General features: G+C 30.1%; 1 protein-coding gene across 1 annotated transcript in view; it reads right to left on the reverse strand.

Annotated features, from left to right (window-relative positions):
* The window catches only part of LOC117168129 (visual system homeobox 1-like), a 142,409-nt gene extending 131,009 nt beyond the window's left edge, over positions 1 to 11,400 (reverse strand). Inside the window, exon 1 of the mRNA XM_033353541.1 lies at positions 10,944 to 11,400. Coding sequence (XP_033209432.1) covers positions 10,944 to 11,400 — 457 coding nt within the window. The remainder of the gene's footprint in view (positions 1 to 10,943) is intronic.
* Between the last annotated feature and the right edge of the window lie 865 nt (positions 11,401 to 12,265).

The raw sequence follows: 12,265 nt of genomic DNA on the forward strand, positions 1-12,265 counted from the left end.
AATAAAATTTCTAACGCTACGGGGTACCGAACCTACAAATTTATACCTAAATCTAACGCTTAGCAGTCGGGAGTGCTAACCACTGCGCTAAACCAACAAGTTAAAACTCGTTGAAAAAGCCATCCTCATAAGGTACAGTTCAGAAAAGTTAAAATAACAAATTTTAAGTTCTCTTTTTCTAATTATTTATCATTATGCGACGTTATGTAAATATAAAATACACGAACTTTTAACAGGAATATCAATAAAATACTTTTTAATTAAGTAATTTAAATCAATTACAATTTTTCTTCGGGGGATATTTTGTTTTTTCCGGTTCTAGTCCACTTGACAACTTTTTACAATAACTGGAAATGTAATTTCTTATGAAATTCGATCGTGAATGTTGACAACTTCTTAATAAGAAAGTTTTTTTAACTTTCGTGTAAGGGTTTGGGATTTAGTTGTTCTATACTATTTTACAAAGTTTAAGATTGAAACAAAATGTAAATTTTTTCTGAACATTTTCATTTTTTACAGTAAGATAGAACTTATAATTTTTGTCTCAAAAAAATGTAAATAATACATTTTCCAGAAATTTTAAAATATGCATAAGGTAATTTTAAAATCACGCCAGAAAGCTCGTTGTTTCGAGGCTTTTGTCATTTGCTTTTTATATTGTATATTAGGTATTATATTATTTAAAATTTATTATTGATTGTTTACAAAAGTTCAAACTAAAAATTTAATATCTGTATGTTTTTTGCCGTCATTAATTTATAGTTTTATTATAATCTCTATTTGAAAATGTTCACTATACATTTATCACGATTCGAGATTTGTATACATATCCATTTCTTAATGAAATCAGAAAAAGTAATTAAGTTATAAGCAAAGTTTAACAATATTATTATTGCCAATTAGCGCTGGGCCAGCTACCATCCGAGCATTCGATCATAAGATTTGCCCGATCAGAGCCCTGTCAGTCCCCTACTTGGGTTTTGACATGAATTTTGCCAAGCGAGTCCCCGATCAGCGCATTGCTAGGCTCTTAAAAAACAAACATAGCCCGACCAATCCCCGACCAGAAACTTTGTTTTACCACGGCTAAACCGGGCTATTTTCACACGAGAATCTAAAAGTCCAAAATAACCTTTAATCTGACTTGAATATTTCGTAATATATTTTAAAAACCTCTGAAATAAAAAAATAATACTTTTAATTTTCTAGAGTCTTTTTCGGCACCTCTAAAATCTTTAAAAATCTTTTTAAAAAATTTTTTTGTTCTCAATCTCAGAAGTTAATTCAAGTTCGAATTTAAGTGTTTAAAATCTTTTGACAAAAATAGTTACTTGACATTTTTATTTTGCATTGAAAATTATTTTCCACAATAAATCAATATATAAAATTTTTTTGGTACTAAAATTTATATTTTTCAAATTTCTTTTTTTGTTAATAAATATGCCAAATTTTCTATTTCTTGATTTAAAAGATTTAAAAGTCTCTATACCTCATAGTATTATTTTCTTGATTTTTGTATCGTAACGAATAAAATTAGTACTTCAAATATTTCTATAATCCCAAAATCAAGAACATTTTTATTTTACAAACGTTAGAAAAATTAACAAATTTGTCGATATAAAAAAGTTAATTTGGTCAGAGAAGATTTCTAAATACATCAGTCGATTCACATTATCGAAATGTGTAGATAAAACATAATAAAGTTAAAACAAACTGCAAAAAATGCATTTAAAAAATTGTAAGCTATTCATTTGAATTACCAATTTATTTTTCTATGAAAATTAAAATGCCTCTAAAATAAAGAATTTCCGCCCTTTTGCTTCCAGTTAATTTGTTGTGACTAGAAATCGCGCTAAAATATTCTTAACGGCTGATCGTGAAGCGGAAGAGACGTTAGTATTTTCATTCAAAATAGATTCTGATTCAGGATGATTAATTATTCGAGGCGTCGAGAATTTGATCGAAGGTCGATCGATCTAATTACGTTCTATTATTTCGGAAGGAATGGCATTTGTTCTTGGCAGCTTCTGGTGGGGTCCTCCGAGGTCTGTGCTCTCGTCTTTTAGTCTACCCTCAAGATTTAAGACAAATAATAAATAAAAAGGGTATGCGAGAAGCGCGCTAAATGCGCGCACTGTAAGACGAGGTGCCAGAGTGACGTTTGAATGGAAGGGCAGATCCTTTGTACCGTGCACGGTAATCCGATACCAGAAAATCGTTCTCAAAATCCACTTATTCCAACATAGGAATTCTCAATTTGCTGATCCAGATTCCCTCAGGTTAAACGAAAATACCTACAAAATAGTTGGCAAGGTTTAATTTCTGATTTTGGCCAATTTTCAATGTTCAGCTTCAACTCTTGATAAAATCTAGGAAAATAATAATCAAAGTTTACAAGCCGTAAACAATGAACCTTGAAATCTTCTCTTTGAAACGAGTCCAAGAAGCCGTAAAAATGTTTAATGGTTCTTGAATTATCATAAAAAATTTAAAGGCATGTGCAGGGCGAAAGTCGCCCGGTCGAGCGGTACACTTTGGCAATGCTCGGGATCGATTTTGGTGTTGTGCACGCCTTTACATTTTTAATGATCATTCAAAAAACAGTAAACAGTTTCTGAATTTCTTGAGCTCAGTTTAAAGAGGACATTTCAAGCCTTGTTGTGTATAACTTTAAAATTTATATAATTATTTTCCTAGATTTTATCAGGTGTTGAATTTAAATTGTGAAATCTGGACAAAATCAGAAATAAGATCCATAAAAATTCTTACTCATGATTGTCAAAGAAAAATTAGATCAACCATTCTGGGTATACTTAAATACTCAAATTGATTTAAATCTATCTAACTCTTTTCAGTTCAAGGCTGGATAAAAATTGCAACAATTTATTGTCGTTGTCCAATTGTAGTTTTATTTTTGTATCCATTGTGTTGGCGTGCAAAAATTGGTAGAAAATTAACTCCTTGTTGTGCATTCAGAAAGTTTAAATTAGAAACGAGCACGATTGAGAACAGTTTGCTGGTGAGCGACCATTTTTACGTTTTGTGGAGGCTCTTTGTATTTTGGTGAGACATTGCAGATCTGCCCAACACTCAACTCATTATACCACTAATTATTCACAACGCTAGGGATTATTCTGATAAAAATACTTAATTCCCACAGTGTACCTTCTACTCTTCTTTTTTTCCTATTTTTCTCTATGCCTCTCTGAGACCTCGTTTCTCTGTCGAGCTTATCTAATGCCAGCCTCATTGAAAGAAACAATTAACCGTAATTTTCTTCTTATAATGAAAATCTCTTCAATGTGATTGGTATATATCGAGACTAGCTGCTACTATCGACTCCCTATACAGCATTGAAAAAACATTTCAGTACTCGCATAATGGGTAATTGATTTTAGCCGAGAAATTTCAACGAACGAATGGAACCGTTTTCAACTTAGGAAATGGATAACGAAGAGAAAGACAGAAAATTTTAACGTGGGTAGAATTGTGTCAAATTATAAGCGAGATTGAAAATCAGTACTGATTAAGTAATCATAAAAATGCGATGCAGAAAAGTTATAATCAATTACATTTGAATGAAGAAAATATTTTTAACGCAAAAGGGATGAAATATTTGAGTAAACCGTAAAAACATTAACGGAAATTTTCTTTAAAACTTGTTATCTTGGAAAAAAATCGACCTAATTTTATTTAGTTGTAAACAGCTTAATATAGAATAATCTATGATCTTTGAAATTCCTTAAAGAAACAAAATCTTCTTAAATTACCAAAGTTATTGTTTATTATTTTATTACCTTTAATTTTTTCTTGATTTTTTTTAGTAATTTGACGGATATACCCCTGGATTTTCATCCTCCATATACTAATCATTTGTATAAAGAAACTTTTTTTTAAAATAAATTTTTCAAAGCATCAGTTTTTTTAAATTAATGACACCAGAAATATTTAGACATTTCAAATTTCCGAAATTATCAAACCAGTAATTTTCAAATCCCGAATTTTAAATTTCAAAAAATTATTGAATGTGGAAAATAACGAAACAGAAATTTTCATAAATATTGAAAAGCCCAAAATAAGATAGAACTATTGTCTATCGAAAATGCTTATTCCAGAAATTTTCAATTCTCGAAACTGTAAAACCCGAATGTTCAAATTCTCAAAATGACCGAAAATAGCAAATTAACGAAATTTAACCACAAAATTTCCACAGAAAATAATATTTAATAGTACAATTCAGAAGAAATACCCTATTTAAAATAAAACAATAAAAAACTAATAATTACTTTTCTTGCGTGAGGATTTGAAAATTTAACACTACTATTTCATGGAATTCCAAATGTCATCAATTTAATATTTTCGGAATAAAGAAATTACGGCCATTTACGACTTTCGGAAATTTGAAAATTTACTATTTTCGGGAAATTTAAAATTTGGCAATTTCCTAAAATTTGATAATTTCAACAATTTTAAATTTTCGCGAATAAAAATGATCTGTAGTTTCATTTTCTTTCGGAAATTTTTTTTTATCCAGAAATTAAAGTTTTTTTGAGTATTTTTAAGGTGATTTTCCACAACCGGGATTTTTAAAATTCGGCAAATTTAGTTTATATGTCCTACTTCAATATCCCAACAAAAAATATTTACACCTGATATTTTTGATTTGTTAGAATCATATTTTATTTTATATTTTTCCAATAATATATGGCTCTGCAGGGATTAAAATTAAAAATATAAAAATAATAAAAATCATTTTTCGGAAATTTTAAAGAACTATAATTTGGGATTTCGGAAATTTACTAATTTCGTAATATTTGATATTTAAAAAATTTGAGTTTTAAAATATATATTAATATATATTATATATTTTATATTAATATATATTATGAAAAAATTCGAAAAATCCAGTGCATATTTATATAATATACAGGTTCAAAATTTAAAAATATCAGATATTTTAAATTTTAAATAAAAAAATGATTATTTTGTCTTCTCTCTTCTCATTAATTTTACTTCTTTGCTAACTTTCCCTCCTGTTTTTTTCAGCCTCTTCTCCTTCGAGTACACTCTGTTGCTGTTACTGAGGAAAGCAAGATGTAAAATTAAAGAACAGGAAAAATCATATACACATCAATATTTTTAATTAAAATCTAAAAGATCTGATGTTTTTAAGTTTTCTAACAGTATATTTTATAAATGAATATCAATGTAGCTTCTTTAAGGCATTAACAAAAGAATTTTTTAAAAAATTAATATTTTAAAAAATGTATTTTATATTATAAAAACGAAGTCTAAGGTAGCCTTTTCGAGAAAATTTACTACTTAATTTTTTTTAAATATACGTCAATTTGTTAATTTAAGAAAATGTAAGCTTCTTAAGGGAATTTAAAGATTGTAAGATTACCCTCTACATGACAAAACTTTTTGAAGAAAATTTTGGTTAATTTTTTATAAGTTACCTAAACATTCAAACAGTCCTCAATTCATGAAAAAATTTTGTTAATGAAAAAGAAAAGATACATTTTCAATATTTAACCTACAGAAAACAATACTTGTAATTGTGTCCCTAAAAATTCCTTGACATTATGAGGGTCGGGCCCCTCTTTAATATAAAATCGTTTCTGTAAAAATGAAATAACGATTTAAAAATTCTGTATGCTTCTCAGATTTAAAGAATCTACTAAAAGTAAATATAAATGTGTGGTTAAGTTGTAATTGTAAGAAGGGTGTGAAATGGTAATAGAATAGTTGGAAGAGGCAGATGGTTCTAGTCGAAAATGTTTTCCATAAATTCGTCTGAAATCTGGACATACAATGGTTAGATCTCGAGGAGACAAAAGGTCATGCAACAAAAGTGTATCGATTTTCGGTAACAGGATCTTGAGTGGCCCTCTGTTAAGTGATAGCCATAAATGGCGTGTTAAGTGCTCGTTTCACGCTACATTGATACGCCTATTAATTTACTTCAGCTTCCTGACACAAGGGTCGGCAGCTCAGCTTGTCTAACCTCAATGCGATAATAACATCTTAATGATGTTCTTATTGGAAAGCATTCCTTTTATGCATCCTTATAATGTAACGAGATTGCGAGATGAAACCAGATTGGCTATTATGGTCGTAACAAACATAGAAGGAAACAAGTATAGATCATGTTAAATGCATTTTTCCTGAAAATCAAACTTCAAAACTGCTTCTATACAACGGAAAGCATGTCTTTTATGCATCCTTATACAGCAGAAAAAAAGTTGTCCTGAAACAAAAACATCGTCCTCTTGTCTGTTTTATTTTAAACCACTAGAATAGCTTTTTACACAAACAGAATTAATTGGCTGCAAGATTAAAGTGAAGTTTGTTGCAAAATGATAATGTTTGCTGCCAAAAGATTCTTTTTTAAAAACATTAAATTCCCTTTAAGCCTAAATTAAAGAGGAAATTCCACTTGTGTCAAGAAGTACTTTTCTGACATAAGAGTAAATTTCTCTGAGTATATGATATAGCGAGATTACGAGATGAACCAAGATTGGCTATTATAATCCCAACAAACATAGTAAGAAACAAGTAAAAATCATCTCAAATACACTTTTACTGAAAACCTAAAAACTGTTTAAAGAATATATATATTTTTTCGCTGAATCTTAGTCGAATTTTGCTGATTTGTTTAGCACGTTACAGAGTTCTACAGAGTTCAATGAATACTTATTAATTTGGTTATACTTTTATTGCTATCATGTAAGTGTAATCGACCTGACCAAATGACAAGGTTCCATCATGGTGAACCCAAATTAAAAGGTGGTAACTCGTGGAGACAAAATGTAAAGGCGCTATCTCGCGTGGCGATTTCTCGAAGCTTCAACAGTCCATATGGTTTAAAAATTCAACATTATTTTATTTAAAAATTAATTTTTTTAATTGAAATTGCATTGGGCACATCAGCTCTCTCAACTTTATAACACCTTTTCATTCGATCTTCACGAGTTAGCACCTTTTCGCTTGGTTTCTCCTATAGATGGAACCTTGTCATTTGGGCACTATGAAATGACAATTTAGAAGGTTCTGTACTTCAATATTGTAAATTATGATAGAGGCTCACAGCATAAGGATGTTACAAAATCTACAGATTGGGACGCTAATTTTGTTGTTGAAAAAATATTGGTCATAATAGATTAAAAAAATTAATTTCTTAAAACTGCAATATTTCTGTAAGTTTTTTAATTTGAAATAATTATGGTGGAACATAAATTATTATAATTTCCTCCGGATCGATTGTCCACAAGTTGAATAATACAATATTTTATTGTCTAAAATGTGAAATGTGACCAATCATTCCAATTTTAAGGCTCCAGTTTCTTCCATGATTCAAATCTATTCTCACTAGAAAGTACTTCTTGATTTTTAATAAAAATGGTTTGTTAATGAAAAAATATTACGGTAAAATCATTTAGTTTCTCTTTCTTAAATTAGTTGGTCACTCCATTTTTCCTATTATTATGAAGAATGCCAAAATACAAAATTAAAAATATATTGAATAAAATAGCATTAATGGCTTATTTAAGAAAAAGTTGATAATTATTTTATAATCTAAAGGAGACCTCAATATTGATATAAATGTTCACATGGTAAAATAATTTCAAAACGCTTGTATTTTCACACTAATATTATTGCAAATTGATTTTTGGATACATTGAAAATGCTCGAAGAAAAGGCAAAGTTCAAAAGAAAATCTTAAACATTGAATTAGTTAAACAAAACTTTATTTTTCATGCAGCAAAAAATATTAAATATATTTTTAGCATCCGTTATTAAAAATGGTCTAAATCCAGAAATAACTCATATACCAAATTTCGGGCTTTGATACCAATTTTCGCAAAAGTTGGAATATTATAATTTTGGACATTTTATTAAATTTCAAAATTTGTTTACTCAAGAAAATTGAACACCTTCTTCAGGTAAAAAATATAAATAAATAACTTTTTTAAAAATAAATATCATTCGACATTTGGGATTTTATCAAGCACTTTACCTTGCTTGAAATTCAATATTTTCAGCTCGTTTTATTATTAGGATCAGTGAAACAAATGTTGAATTTATAAAAACCCTTCAAAATATTGCAAATTTTGCATAATCCTTCTTGAACTCATATTTAGTACTATTTAGCTAATAAACAATATAAACACTTTTATCTGCCAAACATTCCTTGAAGATGGACCATAAAGTCTAGTGGAATTTGAAGAAATTTTGATAAAGGAAAATTCAGTAAGACACATTAGGTAAATTAATATCTATAGTGTATCAGGATGTGGAAATTCGATTTTAATTAACCTGGGTGAAATTATAGTACTGTATAAAAATAATTAGGACTCAAAGGATTTTTTTTAATTGCAGAAGGAAATTACACCGTATTAAATTTAGGAGTTGGATTTTTTTACTCAACAAAAAATTGCAAATTTTGTACGCAAATTTTTTTTTTAATTTTGATTCAGTTTTTTATTAAGATCTCCCCTCTCATATTTAAAAAAATTTTGAATATGAAAATTTACCGTGACTTCACCTGAATTAAAAAAAATATATGGATACTCTTTTGGATACGAAGATATCGTAATTTTAGTGAGACCGTACACTGCTATGCGAGCGCTATCAGTGTGGCGTCTCGCCAACGATAGAACATACAAACTTTTTTTTACTACTTGTAAAAAAAATTTCAATTCTTAATATAGCTTATATTTTAAGTGTATTGATATATAGAATAAAAAAAATGTTCATTTTTAATTTTGATTATTATAAACAAATTCTATTAACAAACACTGAACATTATCGATTGTTTTGATTTTTTTGATTTTTGTGAAGGATATTTCGGTTCTAAAATTATTCGATTTTACCCACAAAGCAATTAACAAGATGATACATGATTATGAAAGTACATTGTTCCAATTTTTTTTAATTCGATAAACAAATTATCCAAACAAATTGCGAGTGTGGACATTTAATGTCAACAAAAGATCATGTTTTGTCTTAATTGCCCTTAAATTATATTGTTAGTAAGGTATAGTATTGAAAATATTTTATCCGACACTATGTTTCAAAATTTTAAACAAATTATATAAAAAAATAATCACTGTAGACATTTATAGGCAACATGTCAATGCTCTATCGCTGATAACCGAATTCAAGAATAATAGAAGGAAAAACGATCTCGATTTTGTTTATGATAATTATCATTACAAGTACACATTCTTTTTACTTTTTATGGGCAAAATTTTGAAATGTTTTTTCTGAGAACTATATTTTCAAAAAATAGACTTTCCCCTTGAATACCCCCAAAATTTTATAAAAATTAAATTATCCATTCCAGAAGTATAAATAATTTAAAAAAATCATACCCTAAAATTCAATATGTCGGATCATCCGTATTTTTGAAAAACCTTTAAAAAATTAATTCTCATAAAATACTATAATTTATTATAAAGTATTATAATTTCACTAAGTTTCTTTAAAATCGAACGAACGCTTGCAGATCCTGATATTCTTTTAATGTATTGAGTAAATTATTTTATTGCACTGCATCAATGAAGCACTTGTTTAATTACACTAAGAAATTTGTTTGCCTGATTAATTTTAGTTTATAATATATTTTCTAATTAATTTACAGCTGGAAGGATCATTTGTCTCCTTTTCAGTTTAATTTCACATTTTCCACATTTGAGAGAGTGGTTTTAGGAATGTAACCGCAAAATGACATTCACTTGAATGGTTGCATATACATATTTCATGTAAAATAGGTTGCTTTCCTCCGGAACACATTTTCCATAAAATATACTTTGAAATCCTTTACACGATAAAAGCTATAATTATCTGTCAGTTCTAACAGATATGAAAAAAATGAATAAAATTGTGCCAACTACAAAAATTGAAATATAATCTCACTATAAATGTACAGTTTTAAACAATTCACCTCAAATGATCATAAGAATCAATTTTATTCGTTATTATTTAAAGATTGCTTCATTACCAATTCTTTATGATAGAATCAAAAAGCAACTGATAGCAGAAAACAGTTTAGTTTTTATAATACATCAAACAGCCAATTTACTTTGAAAAATATGTATTCGTTGATGTGCTTATCCAATTTGATAATTTACATAAAACATCATAATTATTATTGTTGGCTTTATATTCATTGCTTCTTATAAAAATAGATATGAATTTCAGGATTCTTTAGTGACTGAAAGAGAATGCAACCTAAAAGATTTTCATCAAACCAAAGAACGAAAAGCTGATCGTATAAATTTGTTTTAAAATCCGAATATTGAAAGAACGAATCTCTGTCTATTCAGATAGGCATAATATTATATTAAAGCCAAACATAAAACATCTGGCTTGGAAATTTTTAGCTATATAGCTATAGCTAGATGATAGTAGTCTGTTAAATCTGAACACCTACAGATAATCTGATTTATCATCTTAAATGGTACTTAAATACTTTAAAATGCAGTTATTATTCCTGTATATTCTTACCTCAAGTAACAACCATCTAGATTCTAGATCATTACCAGCATCATATTCATACTAATCTCCTCAATCAGATCCTGAAACCTTTGTTCTCCTATACAAGGGAAAATTCACCTAAGAGTTTGAATGTTAAACCTCACACTAAATTCCAAGGCATCTAATTTTGATCCGAGAGTAAATTAATTCATCGCAGGAAGGAAGACAATTGACATCAACGTCGGAAGATGTGAATCTAGTCGTATTTTTAAATGCAAGTTATGTTGTTTAAACTGTTTTTTTCACTGCAAACGAATTGGTCTAATGTTTTCATCAAAATTTGAAGCTTCAAGATTTAGTATGATACGATTTGTTGGCTACACATTAGAGATTTCTTAAATCCATTTTCCCAATCCATTCTTAAAAACACATTACAATCTACCAAACAATTCTCTGCTTACCATGAGGTGGTGTATGTTGACTTGGACTATGTTGATGATGATTGGACACAGCAGTACCCGGAAGTACATGTTGCGCATGCGTGGCCGGATGCACATTGACACCAGGTGATGACTGAAGTTGACCCGGTTGATGTACCTGATGATGAGGTACATGATGTGCCGAATGGGGATGGTGCGGGGGCAAAAAGGCCGCAGCGACGGCAGCTTGTGCATTCAGGTAGGCCATCCTCGAGGCCGTCAAGTTGCCCAGGTTCCCCAGATTGCCCAGGTTGCCCAGATGATTCGTCAGACTCGGCATGTAGTCCCATAGTTTATGGTGAGGTGCGGGTGCGTACGAAACCGCAGAAATTCCAGCCGGTGGCGAACCCTGAGGTGATCCACGATCGGTACCGCTACCGTTGCCGGTACCGTTCAAGCCGAGCAGCTCCTGGATCGCGAAAGGCGATCGCTGCGGCATCTTCGTTACCTTTGGATGAATCGTGATTGCTTAAATCGACATCTCTTGGTAAAAACTGATAAAACCTCTCCTACTCCGGGAGCTACTTTCACAGTAGGTCCGGAGTTACGATAGTCGATTTCGTTGCCAAGATTAATTTCATTTCTAATTGTAAGACTAAATTCGAAATCAAGGATGCAACTTTTGAAACTGATGAGCTTATTAGTTATGAATTGTTATCGGTATCCAGAATCGTTGCATTATTCGAGTACAAAGAGGGACAAGTCCACTGTAGGCCACTACAAATATTGTTACACGGATACACAATTCTTCAATCTTGTTAATTAGCTTCTAAGTGTTTTCGTAGATCTCCATTTTCGATGCATATTGTTTACCAGAAGTGAGAAAAAAGCCTTGGGTGTGTGTTGAATTCAACGTAGATGCGACGGCTGGGGGATGCAGTCAAGCGACTTTTTAGCAAGCGACGGCAGCTCACCGACCCTTCGTAATTACTCAAACGGGATTATTTGTTCACTGCCTTTGATCCGTCGCTCTCAACTTGCTCCTGCATGCAAAATCTACGCTATTTTTCACTTTCGAGACCTACCCTCTTTTTTCGTTGATTGGTTGAGTTCGTTGTAATCAGGTACAGAATTTGCGGAAATTCTTGTCAGGTTTACCGCTTCTTTGATCGTTGTTACTTCTTTATTGATTGTTTACAAGAAATGTGAACCCAGGATTTTTTTCGCACTAACATCTTCCCGATTTAAGCAAGTAGGGTTACAATAAATTTGACCGCAGAATATAATCAACAAACTACCTCTTTGTTGAATTCCAAAACATGAAATTCCACAGCATTGTTTGGAGGATCCCCCAAGATTGACGT

The sequence above is a fragment of the Belonocnema kinseyi genome, chromosome 2 (assembly GCF_010883055.1).
Source record: "Belonocnema kinseyi isolate 2016_QV_RU_SX_M_011 chromosome 2, B_treatae_v1, whole genome shotgun sequence".
Taxonomy (NCBI): domain Eukaryota; kingdom Metazoa; phylum Arthropoda; class Insecta; order Hymenoptera; family Cynipidae; genus Belonocnema; species Belonocnema kinseyi.